General features: G+C 38.9%; 1 protein-coding gene across 8 annotated transcripts in view; it reads left to right on the top strand.

Annotated features, from left to right (window-relative positions):
• PRELID2 (PRELI domain containing 2) overlaps nt 1-27,104 on the top strand; it is a 108,000-nt gene that overhangs the window by 54,675 nt on the left and 26,221 nt on the right. For all 8 annotated transcript variants that reach the window (XM_053567204.1, XM_053567208.1, XM_053567210.1 and 5 more), the window contains one exon: nt 18,392-18,497. In XM_053567204.1, coding sequence (XP_053423179.1) covers nt 18,392-18,497 — 106 coding nt within the window. The remainder of the gene's footprint in view (nt 1-18,391; nt 18,498-27,104) is intronic.

Raw genomic sequence — 27,104 nt, 5'->3', positions numbered from 1 at the left:
GTGCAACTATTCACAAATTCCACTTTAAACAGAAGCACAGTGCACCGTTGTCAAAAGCCAATAATAGACTGGTGTACTTGACCCCCATAAACACTTGCCAACTAGTTGGGGGAAGTTAGAACTAAGTCATAAGCATAGCAGTCATTAGTTTACCTCATACGGCTTACTAATGTTTTAATTGTGCCAGTCACTCTGGGAGGATAATTTTGTTGAAACTAATTTTATTCTTTGTTTTTTTCTTTTTGTTTTTTGAGACAGAGTCTCAAGCTGCCACTGTGAGTAGAGTGCCATAGCATCATAGCTCATAGCAACCTCCAACTCAGCCTCAAGTGATCCTCTTGTCTCAGTTTTTCTATTTTTAGTAGAGTTGGGGTCTTGCTTTTGCTCATAAGGCTGGTCTTGAACTCGTGAGCCCAAGCAATCTAACCACCTCAGCCTCCCAGAGTGCTAGGATTACAGGAGTGAACCACCGCACCTGGCCTGGTATTTTAAATATGTTTATTTTAAAAATAAAAATTTAGGCTCCGTGTCTGTAACTCAGCAGTTAGGGTGCTGGCCACATGCACCAGAGCTGGTGGGTTTGAACCTGTCCTGGGCCTGCTAAACAACAATGACGACAACAACAACAACAACAACAACAACAACAACAGCTGGGCATTGTGCCGGCCCCTGTAGTCCCAGCTACTTGGGAGGATGAGGCAAGAGAATCACTTAAGCCCAAGAGTTTGAGGTTGCTGTGAGTTGTGATGCGATGGCCCTCTATTGAGGGCAACACAGTGAGACTCTGTCTCAAAAAAGAAAAAAAAAATTTAAAAGACGAGAAAATGTATTAATAAAAATAAAAGGATTTGTTCTGTAGAATTGGGTTCATTGAAAAGGTCACACTTAAGGAGCTAGAATGCCTCATATGGCTTTAAGGCCATAGGTTACCCACAAACCTCTATCTGTGATAATGTAAAATAATAATTAGCACTGAGAATCCAGGGAAAACATCTTTTGGGAACAATTTTTCCTTTCTGTGTTTTTTTATTTTTTAGACATTTTGATTCTAGACAAAAAATGATATATATATCTTGTTACAAATATTAACAAATTCTGAAAAAAGAAAAGAAAAATTCTCATTACTTGGAGAAAGTACTTTTTAAATTATGTCTGTTTACATAATTTTCTGGGCCCATTACTGATTGCCACTTAGATTGCTTCTGACTTTCTTGCTATTACAACTAGTGTTATAAGGAAAATCTCTATATGACATATTTTTCCACTTACTCAAATACCTTTTAGGGTAGATTGAGCAAAGTGGGATTTCTGGGTCAAAGGTAATGTGCATTTTATATTTTGGTACATATAACCAGACTCTTCTATAAAAGATTTGAACAATTATACTTTTTTCCTTTCCTTTTCTTTCTTTTCGGTTTATTATAATCTAATCCTCTCCAGAACACCATCTTTTATATCACTGACATAGCAGGCTAATATTGATTCCTACCATGTCAAGGTCAAAGCCAGATCATTCATGAGTGTTGTTTTGGAGGCTCAGGTTAGACAACTTGCCCAAGGTGACACACTCAGTAAATGGCTAAGCCAAGATATGAATCCAGGTATAATAGATTTCACCTTGTGTAAAACAGTGAGGCAGGAGTATGAACATTTCTAGAGGGTGGACTAATCTCAGTCTGTAGAGTGCTTTGGGTCCCAGATACGAAGAATGGGTTTTGTCCTTTCAGCAACAAGCAGACCTATGAAGATTTCTGAGCAGGGGCTGATGTGCTGAAAGCTGTGATCCGGACTCTAGAGATCTTACTTTCTTTTAGCTCTTGACATGGATTTAGAAAGGCATTGAGGCAGACATTCTAAATGAGTGGGTGATTGGGAGGGCATCAAAGAAAGAAGGACGCATTATTACTTTAATTTCCTTCCTTTTCTAGGAAGTCTGAGAGTAATGGCTAGTCACTGCACTCGAAAGGTGAAGTCTAGATGACTTTTTTTTAAAGAGCAAAAAAATGCTGTCATGACTGCTGAGCCTAAAATTAGACCTTCAAGCTGCATGTTGGTTAGCAGGTGTGGGTATGTGACAAGAAACCAGATGCTGTTCTGTCCCTGTGTATGGCCTGTCAGCTCAAATCAGAGATGGGCTCGAAATGTGTTTCCTGTAGAACTCACTAAAACTTGCTCTCTTTACGTAGACCTGATTCTGGCTTCCCACTGACATCTCTGCAGATGTGGCACCTTCTGGTGCAAGAGCTACACTGGTGTTTCCCCATCTGTATTGTCACACATCTGGATACTTCTATTAATAATATGCTTTCTTCCTTTACCAACTCCATCCAGCATTTCTTCTTGTAGTTTTTATGCAATGGAGTTTCTATCCTTTTCTGAAGATAGAGTGATGTGCCATTTCTCACTCAGCTGACTCTTGCAGAGCCCATGTTGGCACCCATGCCCCAGAGAAGTCTTCCTGTATTTACTTCACTCCTCCCTCTGTATCAGTGTAAATAGCAGAAGCCTTGACTCAGACAATACCAGCCATTCCTTATGTATGTTTGCTATGTAGCAGGCACTGCTCTCTCTCTCTCTATGTATAAATTCATTTAAACTTTATAAGACCCTACGAAGTTGGAACTGTTATCCCTGTTTTTATAAACTGGGGCTGAGAGAAGTCAACTTGTACCAGGTAAGAGGACCAGGGAGTGGCTGTGCCAGATTCACACATGGGCAGTTTGGCTTCAGAATCTAGGCTGTTGGCAATGATGTTGTCCTTCCTTTCACTCAGGAACTGTATTATCTCATAACCGAATGGGTTGTATTTTCATAGCTGTTATTAGTTTGGCTCTACTTTTCCTTGTGTATCCATATATACATATACATATGTAAATAAAGTTTGGGTTCCTCATCACTGCCAGCAGCAACTAGGATGAACCTATTCTGGTGTCCAACTTTGGTGAGGTAAACAGCTATGAGAAGGGAGGGAACCTGTCTCCCAACCATGGGGGAAAAAGTCCTTCCCCAGAGACTGATCGCGTCAACTTAGACCACCAGCTCCCACCAATCAGCATGATCAGAGGAATGATTTGGGCTAACTGGCCCTGACCTTGGGGATCTGTCCCTGGAGCTGGGGTGAGGGCAGCTCCCCGTGTCACATGGCTGCATGGAGAAGGGGTTGGTACCTGAACAAATGTAACTGGAGTACAGTGGAAGGGGACACTGCACAATTTTTTTTCTCTTCATGTTTTCTTTTCACTGCATTGCCCATTGTCTTTATTTTGCTTTGGAAGTAACAGAAACTCACTACTGCAGGTGATTACAGGGATGTTTCTTTCTTTTTTTTTTTTTTGTGGTTTTTGGCCGGGGCTGGGTTTGAACCCGCCACCTCCCGCATATGGGGCAGGTGCCCTACTCCTTGAGCCACAGGCGCCGCCCACAGGGGTATTTCTATACTAGTGATTGGGCTTCCCAAGAGGTAGGAGCCAGGGAGACCTGAGGCAGCCTCAGTCTCTGTCTCCTAGTTCAGTTGTTCATCCGTTTACAGATCTGCTTTGTTTATATGACTGGCTTGCTCCCCCAGGCATGCACGGGTCTCTCCTGTCTCCTCAGGAACTGAGCAGTCTTTTGGGTTAGAATCCTGCTTCTGAAATGGTAGTTATAAGCTCTTGCACAATTCACTTCATTAAGCCTCAGTTTCCTCATCTGTGTGATGGAGATGATATTCCTCTCTCAGGGGTTGTTGTGAGAATTAAATGAAGATGCTCATAGAGAGAGTACAGAATAGTGCCGGCCATAGTGGCCGGTTAACATTAGCATTTCGTATTATTACTTTTATTGTTGTTATTATCATCATCTTAAAAATTCCCATGTCTTTCGATTCTAATTCTCAGCTTGTATTTGTTTGAAGGTAAAAGCGGTGCTAGTAATTCTTTACCATTACACTGCAGGAACAAGTTGATGTTGGGGTTTTACATTCCTGCAGTACGTGTCTCTGGGGGTATAAGCCCCTCGACTACAGAGTCATGAAACTAGGAACTTTATATTTTGGTTCCTAGAGTGGGATTTAAGCTCTAGAGAGAATAATATTCAGGGTTCAAAGCAAGCCCTTGATGACGTGGACTGAATACTTCCATTTTCTGGTTCTCTTCTGGGTTCACGCAGGGACCATGGCTGTTGTAGAGTCAGGAGGTCGCACAGGCACTCTGATGACCTCCCCGTGTGTTTAGAATCAGAGATGCCACGCTAGTGCTCTGCTTTGCCTTAGGACTCTTGGGCCAAATCAGAACATTAAAAGGTAAATCTTAATCTGAAATTAAAAAAAATTAAAGTCATCTCTTATGGGAATGTGCTTGATTATACAGAACAGGACACAGGCATTTACTTTGGAAAATGTAGAATGGAATATATTGTTTCGGATTTTTCAGAAGGAAGGAAAAAGGTCATGGTTTCTGCCCTCTGAAACTTTATATTCTGAGATAGGCTTATTAATTTCTTACTCTTGAGTTTTCATAAGTCCTTTAAAATGTATTTATTTGTTGGTTTTGGTTCCTTTCTTATTGATTCTCCTTTTCCTTATAATAGATTTTTATTATACTATGCAAGAATGTAATTGACATGCATTTGCTTTGGTTTTAACAAAATAGACATTGACTTTTCATAAGTACTGTAATGTAATTCTAAAAGATAATTATCATGTAGAAGTATTTTCTTGGGCTTTGCTTTTTCCTCATAACTATATTTTTTGTTATATACCAATTAATTAGAATAAAGATTTCTTTCTTTCTTTTTTTTTTTTGTTGAGTAACAAGATTATTTTTCCATGCTCAGTGCAGCCATGTCATCACCTTCCCATGTTTAAGAGCTTCCACTTGCCCTCTGATGTTTACAAACCTGGTTTCTAAGATTAAAAATGCTCAGCGTGGCAGCTCAGCCTATAATCCTAGCACTCTGGAAGGCCAAGGTGGATGGATTGCTTGAGCTCAAGAGTTCCAGACCAGCCTGAGCAATATTAAGACCCCCTCTCCACTATTCAGCCATAAGAAAAGATAGAGACTTTACATCTTTCGTGTTTACCTGGATGGAGTTAAAACATTCTTTTTAGTAAAGTATCACAAGAATGGAAAAAAAAAATCCAATGTACTCAATACTAATATGAGACCAATATACAAAGAACTACACGCCCACATGAATGATACACAAGTATAGTTTAGCAAGGGGGAGGGCAGAGAAGAGGGGAAGGAAGGTATTTGGTGGGATCTCACCTATTGTGAGGGTATGCTGGGTGAAGAGCTCAACTACAACTTGAATTTTACCTTAGAAGTGAAAACAATGTAATCTAAAAATTTGTACCCTCATATTAATTTGAAATAAAAAAAGATCGAAAAACTAGCCAGGCATCACAGTGGGCTCCTGTAGTCCCAACTACTGGGGAGGCTGAGGCAAGAGGATTGCTTGAGCCCAGCACTTGGAGGTTGCTCTGAGCTATGATGCCCTGGCGCTCTAGCCTGGGGTACTCTAGCCAGGGGCGACAGAGTGAAACTCTGTCTCAAGAAAAAAAATGCTCAGTTTAGCAAGGTATGTGTTAATGATGTTGACTATATTCCTCAGATATGTTGATTAAACATTTATAAAATATCAAAGAAATTCCTCCTGGATCACAGTAAAAAACAAAAGCCAAAATCAAACTTTACACAGAGATTCAATTAATGGGGATGAGCAGCTGTTCATAAAATTTATTAGTTCAATAAATTTTCTTTATTATCAAAGTTACTCATATGAATATTCTTTATTCTAATTAATAGGTATATAACTTGGAATTTTTTATTTTTGAATTTCTGGATGAAAACATTTCAAGTCTTGAGTATTCATGTGGTAAATCACAAATAGTTTAATTTGTATGTGTCAAGGGCTAATTTGGGGGCATTTTTGTCTATTTTTTTTCCCCTGCTCTGGAATATTTTTATTTTATTCTAGGATCAAATTTGACAGTTTGGTGATTTTGTGTGTTTTTAAAGCTGGCACTGGCCTTTTTGATTGACCTCTAGACTTGATGTTAGCAAAGTCTTGAAATATTCTGGCTTTGTTGACTTACTTAAGAGTTATTTCTAAGCCCAACCCTGGTGTTAAAGGGCCTGAGGGTGTTGTTATTTAACAGCCTGAATAAATTCCACTGCATTTGTCCCAACACATGACTCTCTGTGCTTATATTGACCTTGATTTCCAGGGTACCAGTGGGTGATCAAACAATTAGCAGAAAGCACTGCCAGTTATGAAGAGCGAAGTATCAAGGCCCTTTATGTACAAATATGACATCTGGGCTGGAGCTTTATTTTTGGCTTACTAAGACTGTCCTTTCGGTGTTTATGTTCATATAATCAGGTCTTCTCTGTTTCTCATCCTGGTCTCATTGTCTGTTAGTGGCTGTGCACTGAGGTCACAGCTTCCCCTCTGTGTCCCCAGTATATAGCACAGTGCTTGGCTCACAGAGGGTGTTCTATGGTCATTTGTCCAGTGAGGGATGAAAGAAAATCTGCTCAAAGGGATGCAGATAGCACTTCTGGGCTGAAATTGAAATGAGGGGAGGGAAGGGAGCAGAGAAGAAACTGGTCGGAGCGATAAGTGCGGACTGCAAAGGTCTGATAGGACTTGGTAGGAAATGCCACCTGGAGGGAATCTTGAGCCTGTAGGATGGAGACATCTCTTCTTGTTTCTGCTTGGTCACTTGTGTGCTTTTTGACTCTGGGAAATGGGATAAAGGTGGCCTGAGCTTCCTCTTAGAGCTCAGTTCCTCATGTTGTGGTGACCCCTAACCATAAAACTACTTTCGTTGCTACATGAGAAACTGTATTAAAGGGTCACGGCATTAGGAAGGTTGAGAACCACTGTCCTAGAGTGATGTGAAGCCTTAATAAGATGACAAATGGGACTGCTTAGACTTGGAGAGTATAAAGCACTGAATAAATGTAAAGTGTTAGAAATAATGGTGAATAAACGTCATCTTCAAAGTGCTGTGGCTGTTGAAAAGTACTAAATTTGAAAAGTGGAGTAAGCTGTTTTACTGAGAAGGGAGGTGATAATTGAGTTAGACACTGTGATGTTTAGCCAGGAGAGCAATCTATGGTATTTATAAGTGAGACCTTTTGAAATACTGTCATGCACTGCATTACAACATTTCAGTGAACAGCAGAGCACATAATAATGGTGAAGCTGAAGAATCCCTATTGCTTAGTGACCCCATGGCCATCATAACGTCATAGCACAATGCATTACTCGTGTGTTTGTGGTGATGTTAGTATCAACAAATCTGCGCTGCCAGCTGTATAAAAGGCTAGCACGTGCAATTATGTATAGTACGTAATACTTGATAATTATGATAAATGACTGTGTTACTAGTTTATGTATTTACTATACTATACTTTTTATCATTATTTTAAAGCATACTCTTACTCATAAATCAAGTTAACTATAAATTAGCGTCAGGCAGATCTGTCAAGAAGTATTCCAGAAGAAGGCATCATTATCACAGGAGATAACAGCACCATGTGTGTTATTTCCCCTGAAGACCATGCAGTGGAACAACCTATGGAAGACAGTGATATCAATGTGTATTTGTGTCTTAGTTTTAGGCAGAACATTAAAAAATTAAAAAACATTTTAAGTATAGAAAAAAGCTCCATATAGAATTAAGGATAGGAAGGAAGAAAATATTTTTGTACAGCTGTACAATGTATTTGTGTTTTAAGCTAAGTGCTATTACAAAAGTCAAAAAGTTAAAAAAATTGAAAAATTTATAAAGAAAAAAGTTATAGTCAGCTAAAGTTAATTGATTATTGAAGAAATAAAGAAAACATTTTTAAAAACCTTTAGTATAGCCTAAGTGTTTATAAAGTCTGCAGTAGTGTCAGTGCTGCCCGAGGCCTTCACCGACACTCACCCACAGACTCAGCAACCTTCAGCCTGCAAACTCCATTCATGTTGAGTGCTCTGTACAGGTATACAGGTGTACCTGTTTTTTTTATATGGTATATATTGGTAACACTGCATTTTCACTGTACTTTTCCTATGTTTAAGTATGGTTAGCTACACAGTACTTCCTACTGCATTATAGTGGCCTGCAGCATTCAGTACAGTGACGTGGAGCAATGCTGTATCATATAGCCTGCGTGTGTGGTAGGTTAGGCCATCTAGGTTTGTGTAAGTGTACTCTATGAAATCCTCCCAACAAGGACATCACTGAATGGCACATTTCTCAGAATATATCCTTGTTTGATGATGCATAAATGTGTCCAAGTGCATGCCTATTGACTTTTTAAATCATTCTCTTCTGTCCTTTGAGTTGTTGGAGTTGTGTACTGGTCCAGGGTTCAGGAAGAAGGTTAAAAATGTGGATTTATTGTGTTAATTCTAGTTTTGTAGGCCTGGGCTAGCTCCTGATTGTCAACATTTTTTCAAGTTCTGGTGAATCTTTTGACTAGCTGGGTTTGGGAGCCCAAATAAAAGTCAGTGTCTTGTGGTCTCAGTGGGGGACATACAGCTGGCACTCCTTTTGGAACTCTATTTTTGCAAAGTTTGTGGTAATCTAAAGCAGAACTGGTTAATGATCATCTGGCTCTTCAGGAAACAGTAAACATTTTTCAGCAGAAACACCCTGTTGAATAGTTTAGCAAAAATCAGACAGGGCGCTATTGAATTTATGCAAGAATTATCAGTGAAAAGGAAGCAGGAAGAGAGACTTAAGTGAGCTGATTAGTGTCAAAATATGTTGTATTCTCTGCTCTTATGGAATTAAGTTTTCTCTTTATTTTGTTTGGCTAGCTTTTGTATCTATAGGAAATAAAGAGGTGGGGTATTAAAGATGATAATATTTTGTTAACCAGGCATTGTTATGCAGAACAACTAAAGATTTTGAGCCAACAGGGAGAAACTTGGTGACGACCTCTCTAGACTCAGGGTTTACCTCCCCTGTCAGGCAGAGAATTGGCACCTGGGAACTCAATTATCATCTAGGCTAATATTGGTAGCTAAGTAAAGAGATGGAAAATAAAATGGAAAGACTGAGTTCAGTTTGCAGGTTTGCGGTCATGGTTAAATTTGGAGATTTTTCTCCCATGCTGGAGGCTGCTCCATATTCTATGTGTCTAGCTTCAAAGGGGTTGTGGCACTCCAAGGAGTTCAGCTGATAATTCCTAGCTGGTTCTGTTCCATTTCCCCTCCCTGGTCAGTGACTCCATGACCACTTGTCTGGAGACAGGAAAACCTCCTGGGCCTCACATGGGTCTACTTTGGATGAGTGTTAACTCCAAGAATTAAACATTTAAAAATCCCCTACCCTCATTTCCCCCATAAGTATCATGTGTTTATTTTAAAACAGAAAATACAAGAAAAAACCAGGGATATGTTCATGGCTTCCTCGGTGTTGGGTGCTTCTTAGAGAGCTGAGAGAAAACCACATTCTGATCTCTGTTTTTATACATTAGTTTTGCCTGTTGTTTGCGGTCACACGGAATGGAATTCTACAGTACATAATCTGTTGTATCAGTTTTCTCTTGTTCAACAGTGTTTCTGTGTGAGCAGCATTTTTTTGTGTATTAAGAGTCTGTTCTTTCCGATTGCTGTGCAGCATTCCATTGTATAAGCATTCTGCATTTGTTAGAATTTATTACTCGTTCTGCAGAAAAATTATCCAAACATACAAACATGGAATCATGCTATGTATAGTTTTTTGGCTTTTACAGTAGCTTATTTGAGACTGTCATTCCTTTATTAAATGTATCATGTTTTACTGATTTTTTTTTTTATGGATGTTCATATGTTTCATTGTGTATCAAATCTTAGTTATTGGGCATTTACATTGTTTACAATTATTTGTTTATATGTATAATGACGTGATGAATCTCTTGACCGGCTGTTGTAAGCCCTTATCTAAGAGAAGTAAAGTTTATGGGACCAAGGGGTTTGTTTCAGGCCTTTATTAAGTCTTGGCTAAACTTAAGCATTTATTCCTAAGCCTCTCAGAAGACTCCTCAGAGGCATGGCAGTTGTATAGACCTATATGTAAATTGTGGTCACGAACAGCTATGTAATATGTTTGGCCCAATGCAAAATGAAAATGAAATCCCCTTGTTCAAAGTGACTAAGAATTTCAAGGCAATGATAATGAAGTATTCAGCCAGTGTGTGGCCTTCCTACGTGCTGAGTGCTGGGTGACCACTTAGGTCAAACACTCATGAAGCCAGCCGTGACTGGATGCATGCACTGGCGGGTCTGATATTCCAAGAGCAGCCTCCAGTTGGGCTGGTTCACAAACTTCTATATTCTGAGGCTTTACCCACCAACTTAGGATACCAGCAGGTTTCACTGAATAGACACTCATCTAGGTAATACGATTGTGGGAAGGGATTTGGGATCTGAAGTTAACTGTATGGATTCAAATAGTAGCCTTGTCACTTATTTTTAGAATATTCGTTTCTGTTCTTTTTGTTATAATCTACATACAATAGCTATTGTATATTTTTGTGCCACGATAAGCAAGTTTGTCTCTTTGAGCCTCAGTTTTTTAAATCAGCAAATTGGGGTTAATATTACCCACCTTATTAGGCTAGTAAAAAGTGTTATTGGTATTAATAATGATCAGTTCTTAAGTTCTTTGTTTTAAGAGACAGAGCCAGACTTCCTTAAAGTAGAAAGCGAAGGTTCCGAGGCTCTACCATTTGATTTATTCCTTAGTGTCAGGTGTACCCTGCAGACGCTCATCGTTAATAATTTAGGTGACAATGTATTGGTTCATGAGATGGGTTAGCAGAGCAGCTCTGAGGGAAAGTGCTCTGGGAGAGGAGGCTGGGGGGATGGCAGGGTGTGTGGTCTCATAGGGCTGCTGTGCAGAGTGCGGGGTAGCAGGGTTGGAGAGAAGGCTGAACAGATGGGAGGCTTCATCTCCAAGCACTTTGAATGCCAGAAGGGGAAGGGTTCATTGCCAAGTGGTTTATGGTGATTGCTTGCCACTTAGAAGTTAATGAAGGACAGGGACTTGGAGGTCACTGGAAATGGATTTGCACCGTGGCCATTTAAATTCTCAGCCACTGTGCTCATCTTACTGTAAATTGGAATAATAATGGTGCCAGTAGTAGAATAGCATTATTATTAGTGTTAGTATTATTAATTAATGTTTGTTGAGTGCTTACACATATTACTTTGAGTGCTTTGCACATGTCACTTTTTTTCAACCTTGGAACAACTCATTAAATAGGTATAAGCCCATTTTACAGAGGAGACCGAGCTTCCCAGAGCTTCAGGAACTTAGCTATTTAGGTGGATAGGTAAGATGGGTTGACATGCAAATTTAAATGGTCTAAATCCAGGAAGTACACCCTTAATCCTGTCTTGTAGCCATATAGAGTGTGTGTGCTGTATACACACACCTAGGTACAGTATATATTTATAAGCATGACTATATATGTTAAAGTTGAAAACTGTGTAGCATTTATTGCCAGCTCTGTATCTTGCACTGGGTCTCCGAGATAGCATAGGTGAGACTACCTACCCTGGTGGGGTGGGGCAGAGTTGACAGTGCGCGCAGCAGTGCTAGACTCAGGGAATGGGGCAGGGAGTGAATGGGCAGTCTGACCTGAAGGGCCTTTATTTCCTCTGGGGCACCTCTCTTTCTGTGGGGTTCCAGGATAATGCCAGAAACTCCGTGATTAGAACTTAGATGTCATCACAAGAGTATCTGTGGAACCTTTTTTCCCCTTCAAAGGCACTTTAATTAGATTCACATCATGAAAACAATTAGGGAAGATTTGCCATACCTAACCAGTCAATAATTCAAGGATAGAATCTCATTAAGAGCTTTTGCTTTCCTGGAAACTGCTGTTTTGAGGATTCAGAGCTGGTGGCTGCGTGCTCTGGGGATTAATTCCTGATCTATATTTCCCCTGAACTTCTTTATTTTCCCAAAGCCAGAAGAAACAAAATTTTAAATGACTGATTGTATAAACTACTGTTCATTTTTCACAAAAGTGTTTTGAGATTTGAGTTGTGCTTTCTGTGTCATGATTCTCTTGTGTTCTGTGTTGAATTAGATCCTTTGAGTGGACAAAGCAATGATGTGACTCAGATACAGGCCCTGTTTGAATGAGCAAGCCTCATTCCCAGATTCTGGGGGAGGTTTGTCCTTCAGCCAGGTGAAGGCTGCCCCCTACTGACCTGAGCCATTGGAACTCCTGAGACATTTGGCTCAATTTCCCCGATAGTAGTGAGATGTACTATAAACTTCTCCCCTTCTTTTCCTTCTCCCTTTTCTCTTCTCTTTTGCTTCTTACCCTCCCTCTTCTCTCTGTCTTTTCCTTACTAAATACATTATTGGTTTATTACCATATGCTAGTTGTTGCAATTGGAATTGAGGACTCAATGAAGAAAAAACAGATACAACTATTTAGTAACACATTTGGCATTATATCCTGAAACTGTGCATGTCCAATTGCCCAGATAATTTACTGTTAGACACTCTAAAGACACTCATGCACAAATGTATCTGGATGCATTGTAAACATTTTTATAACAGCACTGTTGATAATAGCTTTAAACTGGATCCACTCATTATGTCATCTGCAGTAGATTGGATAAGTCATTTGAAGTGTTTTTAGTCAGTAGAACACTATGCAGCAATGAAAATGAACAAAACCCAGCTACATGCAACACTATGGCTGAGTCTCTAAAACTGAGTGTGTCGACATTATGCTTAGTGTGTAAACAGTCTGTGACATGATTATTGTGTGTTTGGGAAGCTGATTTTGAGTAGTGTGGAATACAGGGAATCTATATTAGAGACAAGGACGCCTTTTGGGGGCAGCTGAGAGAGAGAGAGAGAGAGAGAGAGAGAGAGAATATACTGTGTTAAGCCCAGGCAGTAGCAGTAGCCAGGAAGAGAGGGACATGAATTATTGAGGGACATTAGAAATAAAATAAACACAGTCTGGTTAGATTGATTATTGAGAGGGAACCAGTTAACACATTGCTAAGGTTTCTGATTTCATGGACTAGAAGGATGATCATGTTATTCACTGAGATAAGAGAAGGACTAGGGTTTTGAGGTGGTAGATGATGAATCTTCATGACATCAAGCTATATGACCCTGGGCGAACTATTTAACTTCTCGTTACCACAGTTTCTTCATGTATAAAAGAGAGAAAATCTGAAAGCATAAAACCTCAGAGGTAATACAGTGTGATACATAACATACTGTGCAGGTTTTTGAGGAGTAAGTATGCGCCTGATTATATAACATCCCAAATGCAATGCAGTCCTTTCTTTAGGCTTTTCAGAGATGATGGACAGGTGTAGGAAAATGTGAATCATCTTTACTGTCTTGAGTGAAACAGTGTAGACTTCAAGTGTGGGGTGGAGAGAAAGCCTTAGGACAACAGGCACAAAGAACTGAGATTATAGATCATGAGAAAAGAAAAGCCAAGAAATGATTTATTGAGATTTTTAAGTGAAGGGCAAGCCAGGAGTTAGGTTGTAGATTTGCTAAAAATGGTATAAAGGCACATCCTTTTAAATTAAATGCCTTATTCAAATATAAGTGATACTCAAGACGTAATTATTATTATTTTTTGGTGATTGCTGAAGCAATATATCATAGAAAAATTTCAAACCACTAAAAACAAGAACAAAGTAAATAAATAGCACTTGCAATTTTAATGGCCAGGGATCCTGTTAACATTTCAGCTCTGTCCGTTTACCCACCTGACCGTTTATCCATCCATTTTTCTTTCTTTTTGTAAATAGAACTGAAATTAAACAGTACATTGTTGTGTAAACTGCTGTGTTTTGCACAGGACCTGAAATGGAGACTAATTCTGGAATGAAGGATTTAGGTTAGCTGTGTGTAGGAAGAAAAAAATGTCTGATGTGCTTTGTCAATGAGTTATTGAAGGAGAGAGCAATGTTTTCTTTTCTAGAAGTCTTAAAATATAATAGGATAAACTCTCATCTGGTTGATGGCAAGGCCATGACCCTGCTTTACTGCCCTTTTATTCTCTGATGTGTGGGCAAACCCTGAGAGTGCTTTTCTGAGGGCTTACTTCTCCCTAAGTGGTAGAAAGAAGTATTGGTTAGAATATGATGTGAGAAAGACTTTTATTAATCCCTCACCTACACTTGCCTTGAGGACTGAGGACTAAAGAGTGCCTCTCTCCCAAGAGTGTGAGACTGTTCAACTTTTCATTTTTAAATATTAAAATCACTGTAGAATTCCACTCTGACTAATCCAGAATAAAGACGGAAAAGATTAGTGTCACTGGGATATAGTTTTACATGAGCAAATCATTTTTAAATAGGTTTAAATCTAAGAGGTGGAAGCTGCTTAGACTGAAGCTATTTATGCCAGAGTGGATGGCATAACTCTGTGTGTGTGTGTGTGTGTGTGTGTGTGTGTGTGAGAGAGAGAGAGAGAGAGAGAGAGAGAGAGAAAGAGAAAGAGAGAGAGAGGGGAAAGAGGGGAGGCAGGGAGAAGGAAAGAGGAGTTCTGAAGGTTTCTGAAGGTTTCCTTCTGTGCATGATCTGAATGTAGAGGCTACCACTATTTGAGAAGAGGTCTAATTAGGAGGTTTTAATAACCATTTTTTAAATCACACAGTTCTGTTTGATTCAGTATTTCTTCAGTATTTTTTTTTTTGTTTCAGTGTGCGTGTGTTCACACATCAGTGCGTATGTACATGTAAATATATGCATAGGTATCTTTTTTTTTTTGTAGAGACAGAGTCTCACTTTATGGCCCTCGGTAGAGTGCCGTGGCCTCACACAGCTCACAGCAACCTCCAACTCCTGGGCTTAAGCGATTCTCTTGCCTCAGCTTCCCGAGTAGCTGGGACTACAGGTGCCCGCCACAAGGCCCGGCTATTTTTTTTGTTGCAGTTTGGCCGGGGCTGGGTTTGAACCTGCCACCCTCGGTATATGGGGCCGGCGCCCTACCTACTGAGCCACAGGCACCGCCCTGCATAGGTATCTTTATTGCCATTTCCTTTCCGTCGAAATATAAGAAGGCTGGGCAAATATTTTCCTTACTGAATATTTTTGATCATGAAGAAATGAATTCATTCATTTAACAAATGCTGCAGTCGTTGAATGTAAGCACTATGCTGAAAAAGGGGGATAGGAGATTTAAAGCCTATTGAGGGGCAGCAAGCCTTTTAGTCAGTGGTGCACATGTAACTGTTAATCTGTGCCTGACACCTGGTGTCCTCGGGATAAAATTTGAACTGCTCAGCCTGACACCATTTGCAATCTTGTCTCTGCTTATCCTTTCAGCCCCATTTCTTCACATCTCTCACACCCATCTTATGTTCCAGTCATTCCTATGGGAAGAATTTATCAAGCTCCTTAGTATGTACTGGGCATTTTCAGATACGCGTAACTCTTGGATCATTAGACATTTTTCTGTTTCTTCACATCTCCTTGTCTGGGTCCTTGTGATTTTTCTGTGTTAGAATGCTTTGCCTCCATTTGCTGACACTCTTCCGTTTGTCTATTTGTCTTTTCTACTCATCAGTGAGATCGTGGAGGACAGAGACCATCTCTTGTGGGTCTCTAGCACTCAGTCTGGTGCTTTGCATAATAGCCATGCAGTCTGTGTTTTGAACAAATGAATGAATGAAGCAGAATTAAGTGTAATCCAAACTTATGGTGCTGATGAACTCCCTCAGCTTTTGTTTATGTCAGAAAGTGTAAATTTCTCTCATTTTTGAAGGATAGGTTTGCCAGATATAACATTCTTGATTTGTAGTTTTTTTTTCTTTCAGCATTTTGAGTATATCATTTTATTCTCTTCTGGCTTGCAAACTTTCTGCTGAGAAATACACTGAAAATTTTATTCCCTTTTACTTGATGAGTTGCTTTTCTCTTAATGTTCACAAGATATTCTCTTTGTGACTTTTTTTTGAGACAGAGTCTCATTATGTTGCCCTCAGTAGAGTGCTGTAGCATCACAGCTCACAGCAACCTCAAGCTCTTGGGCTTAAGCAATTCTCTTGCCTCAGCCGCCAAGTAGCTGGGACTATAGGCGCCCGCCACAACACCTGGCTACTTTTTGTTGCAGTTGTCTAAGTGGCCCGGGCTGGGTCCGAATCCGCCATCCTCGGTGTATTTGGCTGGTGCCATAACCACTGTGGTACAGGTGCCGAGCCTCTCTTTGTGACTTTTAACAGTTTGATTATAATGTGTCTTGGTGTCAGTCTCATTGGATTTAACTTAGTTAAAGTTCATTGAGCTTCTTAAATTTGTATGCCCATTTCCTTCCTCAAATTTGGGAAGTTTTCAGCCATTATTCTTCAAATAGGCATTCTACCTCTTTCTTGTTCTTTTTTTCTTTCTGAGACTCCCATAAGGTGTATACTAATTTGCTTGATGCTCAGGCTCTCTTCATTTTTTAAATTATTTTTTTCTTTGAAGTCCTCTGACTTCATAATTTCAAATCACCTATCTTCTAGGTGATTTGTTGATTTTTTTTTCTTCTGCTTAATTAAGCCTGTTGTTGATTTTTTTCTTCTGCTTAATTAAGCCTCACCTTTCTAGTGAATTTTTCCAATTCATTTACTGTGTTCTTCAGCTTTTAAATTTTTATTTGGTTTTCTTTTTCTATAGTTTCTCTTTGTTAATTTTTTAATTATAGTCATGCATCATTTTCCTAATTTCATTTAGTTTATTTGCATTCTCTTTTAATTCATAGATAATTTTATTTTTGGGGATAGAGTCTCATCATGTCACCCTCAGTAGAGTGTGACACAGCTCACAGCAACCTCAAACTCTTGGGCATAAGGGATTCTCTTGCCTCAGCCACTCTAATAGCTAGGGCTAGAGGCGCTCACCACAAGGCCTGGCAATTTTTTTTTTTTTTGTTGTTGTTGTAGTTGTCATTGGCAGACTCTGGCCATGTTCGAACCTGCCAGCCCCGGTGTGTATGGCCTGTGCTCTAGCCACTGAGCTACAGGTGCCGAGCCACTTGAGCATTTTTAAGATGGTAACTTCAAATTCTTTGTAAGGTAATTTTTAATCTCTGTTTCTTTAGGGTTGGTTTCCAGAGATTTATTTTGACTGACCCATGTTCCCTTGTTTCTGTGTATGCCTTTTGATCTTTTGTTGTGGTTTCAGCATATGAAAGAACAGTCACTTTTCTTAGTCTTTGTGGACTGCTTTTCTATAGGGGAAGACCTTCACCAATCATGCCAGCTAGAGGCTTTGGGGGCCTTAAAGTTTTTTCAGAGATGCGTTTTCTCTGGTTTTCTGCTTTTCCATTTAAAGATCTGCCCCTATTCTCAAGAGTGCATAATCTCTTGTTCCCTTTGGTGTCAGTCTGAGGTACTTCAGACTCTTTTAGTGCTGTATCAAGTTGCTATGCTTGCTTCTGAAAGTATATTGCCATTTCCTTCAGCACTCTGAGTCATACCATTGGGCAGACCCTGAGAAAGTGAGAATGTTGGGTATACATTTAGCTCTTCTCTCTGCCTTCTGAGGGAGAAGCCAGGAATTGGGAGGTTTTCCCAATTGTGCTGTTCTGTGCTGAGTGGGAGGAAGCTATTGTGGGCAAAGCAATGAACTTTCATATCTGCTTTGGTGCAGCTCTTCTGGGCTTTGCACTTGACTAGGGTTCTGCCATCTCTCAATTCGTTTCTGGTATTCTCATGAAGGATATTTGATTCATATGTTCAATGTTGGGTCATTGTCTTTGTGGGGAAATGAGGGTTTGGGGCTTCCTATTCAGCCGTCTTACTGATCTCACTCTCAGGGGTAATCCAAACCTCTGTATTATGAAATGGGATAATTAATACTGATATAACTTTGACAGTTAAAATTGGTAGAGATGGTGGCACATCTGTTCTCTCTCACTCCCTTCTCTAAATTAAGGATTAAAGAAGTCATTGCAGGTTTCTGGCTTTCCAGTCTTATCTCTGTCTTTCTCTTTTTAGTATTATAGTAGTGTCTAACAATTGATAAATGCTTGTGTGTCATGAACTCATCAGATTCTTGTATATATTGACTTACACACTTGTCACAATATTTGTAAAAGGAAGGTACAGTGATTATTCCCATTTTACACTTGGGAAATAATAGATTGAAACTGAGTTTACGGACAGTTTAAATAGTTTATCCCAGGTCATTCTGTTGGAAATTAGCTCAATTTTAAAAGGCATTTTGCAGCATTAAATGAATATTCTTTAATTTGGTATAACTGCTATTTAGAATATATATGCTAGAAGATTGCTTTTATCAGTCTTTTACTAGTCAGTTATTGATTTATTAATTATATTATTTTGTGTTGATTTTAAGTGGTAATTATGCTGCTGGAAATGTCTGTCGTTTACATATCCAAGTATAGAAGTCATAAAAATTGTGTTTCTTTCTTTTTTTGTAGGACAGAGTTCATTCAAAGAGGCAGGATTTCAATCACAGGAGCTGGATTTCTCAACTACATTTTGGAAACTTTTGCCAGTACATTCTTAAGACAGGGTGCCCAGAAGGTAAACTTATTTCTGTTTTGAACCAACATTAATTTTAAGAAACAGTGAGAGTTCAAGCAGGGTTATTGAATAAGGCTCATATATGGACATGACAAGAAAAAATATAGGGAATATATAAATATATGCATACATAATAACCCCTGGTAATTATTATATAAATCCAAATCAAAATAAAACTATAGTGCCATTTATGGTTCTCAAGTTAAAAATATGCCAGTGACGAGTATATGAAAATATGAAGTATACTTACAGTCTTATAAGAGAAATAATAGAATGAATGATTATATTTATAATACATATAGTATAATGACCACTATTTGATGAAAAAGATAATAATAGCCAATATTTATTGAGTGCTTACTATGTGCTACCGACTGTTAAAAGAATTTTTATTTATTATCTCATTTAATCCTCACAAACCTTTGAAAATATCTGTTATTATTGTCTTGATATTATAGATGAGGAAAATATAGAGATCCCAATTGTCTATTCTTATATTTTTCAAACTCTATCTTCCAGGGAATTTAGGCTTCCACTAAAATTATTCAGAGGCTATGTTGGAGTTCTAAGGTCCTGTGTACCCTGTTTTAAGTAGACCTGTTCCATTTTTAATCTGTCTTCTGTGTATTACACATAATATTTATATATTCTATTTTCATGCCTTAATAGCATTATTTTTAAAAGCTTCTTAGCTGGCAATTGCAATCAGTGTAACCTGGCTTATTGTACCCTCAATGAATCCCCAACAATAAAAAAAAAAAAAAAAAAAAAAAAGCTTCTTAGCTGGGCATGGTGGCCTGTGCCTATAATCTCAGCTACTTGGGGAGCTGAAACAGGAAGATTGCTTGCGCCCAAGAGTTTAAGTCCAGCCATCCTGGGCAACACAGGGAGACTCTGTCTTAAAAAAAAATTAAATAAAACTTCTTTAGGGCTATACCCATTCCTCATTTATTCTTTATATGCCTGTTACAGTGCTGAATATAGAACATTGCTCCAAAATGTTTTGTTATTGTTATTGTGAAGATAATCAGATTTGCTTATTTCTAGAATTTAGCCAGGATTTATATACATATTATCTGATTTTGTTTTGTGGGATGGAGTTAATGCCTGGTCTAAAGAGATTTTTGGGTAAGGAATCTTTGTTTTCATTTTTGCAAGTTTAGGTTTAAGAATGAACCTGGACCAGGAAGTTTGGGAGACTGAGGGTGATGAGGGAATATTCAGTACTGTTCTATATGCTGTAGACATACTGTGGAGATTGGTGATATGTTCTTGGCCCAGTTGAGGTGGTTCCTAGCATATGTTCAGACTGGTCCATCCTATTTAAACCTGGGCTTGAAGGAGGGTAGTTGAACTTCTAGAAAGTCTGATGTCACCTTTAACCCAGTTAGACATTATTGAACGTTTTTCTGCTGTATTATAATATACACATTTGTAAAAACCCCAATGTTCTATAAAGTTGCATTCTAAAAATAGTGGAGCTGATGAACAAAAAATAATTTCATTGCCATGTCCCTGAGTTGACTTCATATCCATCCTTTAAACACTGTATTACATAATAATGGAGTATAATTTTTTGGTAATCAGAAGAATGGAATTTTTTTTTTTTAATAAAATTTAGCTGAATTGGGGTTCAAAACTAGTATCCTATCATCAGATTGATTGAAAATGTTCATTTATTAAAGTCATTCTTCTCTTGTGGACCATATAAAAGTGGGGGCAGTGCCCATAGCTCAGTGGGTAGGGCGCCAGCCATATACACTGAGGCTGCTGGGTTCAGACCCAGCCCGGGCCAGCTAAAACAAGAAGGGCAATTAAAAAATGGCCAGGCGTTGTGGTGGGCGCCTGTAGTCCCAGCTACTTGGGAGGCTGAGGCAGGAGAATCACTTGAGCCCAAGAGTTAGAGGTTGCCGTGAGCTGTGATGCCACCGCACTCTATCCAGGGTGACAGCTTGAGACTGCGTCTCAAAATCAGGTAGTGGGCTGGATTTGGCCTATGGAGTATAATTTGCCAACCCCTGTTTTAGATAAATATTGTTTGACTAACCCAAGTGGGTCTACATTTGACCTATCAATCCAAACCTATTAAAGACATTTAATTGTCCAGTGGTTGTGTATGTTCTGATTCTGTTCGAGATACATAAAGTGTACATTTTATGTCTATTTTATTAATGAGAAATGACTTGAAAAGATAAGTGCACCCAATATGTGTTAACTGCATTTCTGCCTGCCTTCCTCTTACAGATGTGTATTGAGCACATGCTTTGCTATAGGGACTGTGCTAAATATGGTCTAAATGGATTTATTTGGGGTCACAAAACTAGCAAAAGGTAGAGTCAGGACTGGAATCTCCATCTTTCATCAATAAGACTTAACCACTTGCCACTTTACTGTGTAGCCCTCAGATAAATGAAGTGGAATCTTTGCTTACTGTGGTGATCTGGTTTTCTCTGTGCTCCAGGATGTATAGTGGTCTGTGGACTTCCACTGTCAAGGTATGCATGTTGTACAGAATTCCGGCAACAAAAAGACTGTCTGCTTATTTCCTTTTTTACTTCATTCTTTGGAAAGGACTCTTGTTAGGTCTTCCAGGTCAAGCACCACCAGGAGGGTGCAGGTTAGGTTGAACAAATGTGGCTTATCCCCTCTCGTGGACCGGGGTTGGTACTTCTTAGAAAAAGGTATGGTGGGTGGGGTAAATACTCCTAAAAGTTTCTGACATGGTCCCCTGGTTGTCATCCATGTTGCTTGATGGCAGAGTGGACGTGTTATTAGTGTCAATGCTGATTCCACCCCAACTCATAGTACATTGGTCAGTGTTCAGTACATTTATATAGAAATCAGTAGAAAGGAAATAGAAGGCACAGTGAGGTTCACAATTGGTTTCTGATGAGTATTATCTATAATAGAAATAATTCGGGGACTTCAGTTTTTTAAAGTAATAAATGCCAAGTGATTCCTTTTTATTGTCACTTATGTGTTATGCTTAGAAGTAAGAATATCTTTTTCCCAATAGCTTTTGCCTTTTCTGACTTTTATTTTTTCTTTTTTGAAAAGCTCAGGATTAATTAACTTTTCACTTTTAGGAGCCCTTTATGCTTAAGTGACTTTTACCTTTTATCTGCGTGGCCATGTTTTCCTGTATCAGCCTGACTTCCCAGCAAGCCTTCACTGCTGAGCCTGTGCACGTGGCTTCTGTGAAGTCACCAGGAGTCTTTAGTTGACTTGATTTTCCATTTAGGACCTTATCCCTGAGTCTGTTCAGTAGTGGTAAGGTAAGGGTCTGATATCTGTGTTTTTTTCCTAAAAAAGCAAAACTAGGTGCTCACAAACTTTACATTTCTGTATTCATAAATTAAAAAATGGCTTTTGATGGGGATCCCCAGCCAAGGTCATGTGTGTTGCGGTGCCTCTGGGAGTCTGTTCAGTTGCTCTTTTCTCCTTCCTCTATTATTCTGAGGCAGCTTGCAGTGTGAGGGCCTTTCTGACAAAATGTGGACTTTCCATACACCAATCTGACCCAACTTTCTTCTTTGAATGGAAGTCAGGAGAATGGGCATTTCCCGTTGGTCCAGCCAACAGATATGTCCTTGAAACAGAAGCAGTTCTGAACTGACAGCCTGCTGAGCTCTCTCTCATCGCCTTTGTAACCAATACAGGTCACTTTGCTCCTCTGATCCTAAGTTTGTCTGCAAAATGAGGATTTTAATGTGTTCTCACAGATTTGTGTGAAAACTTTGAAAGCTTTCTGTAAATTGAAGAACACAGGTCAAATATACAAAACGTGTTCTCTTTATTTTTAGAATTAAAAAGAAATCAGAATCATCATAATCACATCTTTCTAGAACATGTTTTCTGTTCATGGTTATACGTATTTTTTAAACTCAGATGTTCAACTGCACTAGAGCTTTTTGAGTGTCATCTATGTGCCAGGCATTGAGGAGGATGCCTGGAGACACAAATAAGAATGAGACATAATTCATACGATAGAGGCTGTCGGAGGCACCTTTACTTCTGGGACATCTGGCTCAGGGCAGGAAGCGTGGCCAACAATGAATAAACATCTGCTGAGGCTGAAAATTTATTGAGCCCCGCTTGGCGTTCAGTGCCAGCACCGCGATCAGTGCTGAGAAGGATATTAAAATAACAACTAGTGCTTACAAGAGCCGAGTAGATGTCAAGCACTGTGCTTGGCATGCATTGCTTTATCTGCTTTTCTGAACAATGCAGTGAGGCAGGAATTATTATTGCCATTTGATGTGTAGGGAAACTGAGGTCCCAGGTGGCGAGGCAGTTTTCTCAAGGCCACAGAATTTGTAAGTTTTGAACCCAAGCTTGTCTGACTCCAGAGTGCTCTTAATCACTACATCACAGTGCTACATCTGTGATCTCTGCACTTCAGCTGCTTGCATGGGGCAAGTTGTATGTGCTTGATTGAACCAGAGTGAGATGCTGTGGTGTGCGCAGCAAGGATGGAGGAGTGCAAGAACAGGAACTCAGTTACAGTGGAAGAACTTGGAATGGGCCAGCGCAATGGGAGCCATGCTGCATGAAAGCACCTTTGAGTGGCTAGTGAGTCCTCACTCCTGTCATCCAGATGACAGCCTAAATTCCAGAGTGCCAGGCAGGTTGAGGGTGTATTTAGCTGGCATTTCTATCATTTTTACTGTAATAGCATATCTTTTCTCCCCACTTTCTCATGTACCGTGAATTTATTGTACTATTTTTTTAAAAATCTTAATATGAAAAAGGAATATTTAAAGTTTTTTAATGTTGGAAAATGTACACAACAGTTTGCCTTTTAAAGAGTGCAGTTCATTAGTGTTAGTGCATTCACACAGTGAATAGTGTTGGGCCGTCATTGCCACCATCTGTCTCCAGAACTTTGTTCATCTTCTAAAACAGGAACTTTATAACCATTAAACAATAACTCTCTGTCCCCCTCACCTGTCTGCCCCTGGAAACCACCATTCTATTCTAATTTTTTCTCTGAGTGTGATTTATTTAAGTATTTCATATAAGTAGAATGATACAGTATTTGTTTTTTTGTGACTGCCTTATTTCACTTAGCATATGTTTTTAGGATTCATCTATATTGTAGCAGGTGTTAGAATTCTCTTCTGTTTAAGGGTGAATACTATTTTATTACAAGTATATATCACATTTTTTTGTCTAGTCATTCGTTGGTGGACACTTGAGTTGCTTCTTCCTTTTTGCTATTGTGAATACTGCGCCTACGAACATAGATATATAAATATCGGTTTAAGTTCCTGATTTTAATTCTTTTGGGTGTATACCCAGAAGTGGAATTGCTAAACTATATGGTAATTATGTGTTTAACATTTTGAGGAACTACTTAAAAGTATTTTTTAAATTTAATTGACAAATTTTAATTGTACGTATTTATGGGGTACAATGTGATGTTTTGGTGCAAGTATACAACATGATTAAGTTAAATTTATTAACATGATACCATTTTTTTGGTGAGAACATTGGAACTTTATTCTCTTGGTAATTTTTCAATTTATAATCCAGCGATTATTAACAATAGTCAACATACTGTGCAATAGATCTCAAAAGCTTTACTTCTCCTGTCTAACTGAAACTCCGTACCCTTTGACCAACTTCTCTTCTTTCTCCCTCTGTACCCCGTGCCTCTGGTGACCACCTTCCTGTTCTCTGCTCCTATGAGTTTGACTCTTTTGGATTCCTCATAGAAGTGAGAGCATACAGTGTTCGTCCTGCTGTGCCTTGATTATTTCACTTTGCAGAATGTCCTCCAGGTTCATCCTTTTTTTTTTTAAATTTTTTTTTTATTAAATCATAACTTTGTACATTGATGCTTTTATGGGGTTTAGGGTACTTCTTCAATATCCTCCTCATTTTCACAAATGACAAGATGTCCTTCTTTTTATGGCTGAGTAGTATGCTAAATAGTGTACTGTGCTTTCTTCATCCAGTGATCTGTGGTTGGACACTTAGGTTGATTCTTTATCTTTACTATTGTGAATAATGCTGCAGTGAACTTGGGAGTACAGACATTTCTTTGACATACTGATTTAAAATTTTTTGGATGAATACTTAGATGTAGGATTGCTGGATGGTATGGTAGTTCTGTTTTTAGGTTTCTGAGGAACCTCTCTGTTGTGATCCATAATGACTGCACTAATTTACATTTCTATCAACAGCGTACAAGGGCTCCTTTTTCTCTGTGTTTTCTCCAACACTTACCTTTCATCTTTTTGGTAATAGCTCTTCTAATGAGTGTGAGATGGTATCTCATTGTGGCTCTAATTTGCATTTCCCTAGATTAGTGATGTTGAGAATTTTTTCATATACCTTTTGGCCATTTGTAGTGTCTTCTTTTGAGAAATAGCTACTTAGGTCCTTTGTCTATTTTTCAATTGAGTTATCTTCTGTCTTTAGAGTTGTTTGAGTTCCTTATGTATTTAGATATTAATCCCTTATCAGATGTATGGCTTACAGATATTTTCTCCCAGTCCATAGGTTGTCTCTTCACTCTGTTAATTGTTTCTTTTGCCATGCATAAGCTTTTTAGTTTGATCCAATCCCCTTTGTCTGTTTTTGCTTTTGAGGTCAAATTCAGAAATTTATTGCCCAGACTGAAGTCATGGAGGTGGGGAGCTTTTCCCTGTGGAGCTGGGGAGCTTTTCCCCTGTTTTCTTCTACCCCATTTCCCTGAAAATAAGACATCCTCCGAAAATAAGACCTACTTACTGGAAAGATAAGACGTCCCCTGAAAATAAGACCTAGCGCATCTTTGGGAGCACACCTTAAAATAAGACACTGTCTTATTTTCGAGGAAACAGGGTAGTAGTTTTAGTTTCAGGTCTGTGTTTAAGTCTTCAGTCCATTTTGTGTTGATTTTTGTATATGGTGTGAGATAGGGGTGCAGTGATATTCTTCTTTGTATGGATAGCCAGCTCTCTCAGCAACATTTGTTAAAGAAACTTTTTTTCTGGCTCAGCTTCCCAAGCACAGTGGTTAAGGCACCAGCCACATACAATGAGGATGGTGGGTTCAAACCCAGCCTGGGCCAGCTAAACAACAATGACAACTGCAACAACAACAACAAAATAGCCGGGCATTGTGGCGGGCGCCTATAGTCCCAGCTACTTGGGAGGCTGAGGCAAAAGAATCGCGTAAGTCCGAGAGTTAGAAGTTGCTGTGAGCTGTGACGCCACAGCACTCTACCCAGGATGACAGAGTGAGACTCTGTCTCAAAAAAAAAAGAAACTTTTTTCTTCCTTGTGTTTTTGGCACCTATTATTAATTGACTGTAGATGCCTCTAACTTTTTATTTTTTTCCTTAAGGTTGCTTTAAGGTTTATTGTGGATCCATATGAATTTTGGGATTGTTTTTCTATTTCTGTGAAAAGTGACATTGGAATTTTAATATGGATTATATTGAATCTGTAGAACACTTTGGGAGTATAGACATTTTAACATTATTAATTCTTTTAAAACATGAACATAGGGTATTGTTCCATTTATTTTGGTCTTTAATTTCTTCATCAGTGTTTTGTACTTTTCAGTATAGAGATCTTACACCTCTTTCATTATATTTATTCCTAAATATATATAGCTATCATAAATGGAATTGTTTTCTTTTTTTATTTCAAATTAATATGAGAGTACGAATTTTTATGTTACATTGCTTTCAGTTCTAAGGTAAAGTTCAAGTTGTAGTTGAGCCCTTTACCCAGTAGTGTGGAACACTCTGACATTGTGCACATTAGGTGAGATCCTGCCAATTGCCTTCCCTCCTCCCTCCAATCATTCTTCCCCCCAAACATTCTCCCACCTAACCCCTCCCTCCTCCCTACTCTCTCCTCCCTCTTACTAGACTATTTTTGTGTTTTATCTTTTGTGTGGGCATGTAGTTGCTTATATATTGGTTTCATATTAGTATTGAGTACATTGGATACTTTTTTCCCAGTTTTGAGACACTTTAGTAAGAAGAATTGCCAAGTCATGGAAGCAAACCAAATGCCCATCAACCCCATGATTGGATTAACAAACAAACAAACAAACAAACAAAAAATATGTATATATACACACAATAGGATTGTTTTCTTGATTTCTTTGTTGGCTATTTCATTGTTAATGTTTAGAAATGCTATTGCTTTTTGTATGTTGATTTTTGTTTTTGTTTTTGAGACAGAGTCTCACTTTGTTGCCCTCGGTAGAGCTGTGGCATCATAGCTCACAGCAACCTCAAGCTCTTGCCTCAGCCTCCTGAGTAGTTGGGACTACAGGCACCCACCACAATGCCTAGCTATTTTTAGAGATGGGGTCTCACTCTGGCTCAGGCTGGTCTCTAACCTGTGAGCTCAAGCAATCCACCTGCCTTGGCTTCCTAGAATGCTGGGATTGCAGGTGTGATCCACTGCACCTGGCCCTTGTATTTTGATTTTTGTATCCTGGAACTTTACTAAGTTTGTTTACCAGTTCTAGCAGTTTTTAAATGGAGTCTTTAGGGCTTTCTATATATGAGATCATGCCATCAGCAGACAGACACAATTTTACTTTTTCCTCTTTTTACTTGGATGCGTTGTATTACTTTCTCTTGCCTGATTGTTCTGG

The sequence above is a fragment of the Nycticebus coucang genome, chromosome 17, assembly GCF_027406575.1.
Source record: "Nycticebus coucang isolate mNycCou1 chromosome 17, mNycCou1.pri, whole genome shotgun sequence".
NCBI lineage: Eukaryota > Metazoa > Chordata > Mammalia > Primates > Lorisidae > Nycticebus > Nycticebus coucang.
The sequence above is the reverse complement of the archived record's forward strand: the minus strand, read 5'-3'. Positions and strand labels throughout refer to the sequence as shown.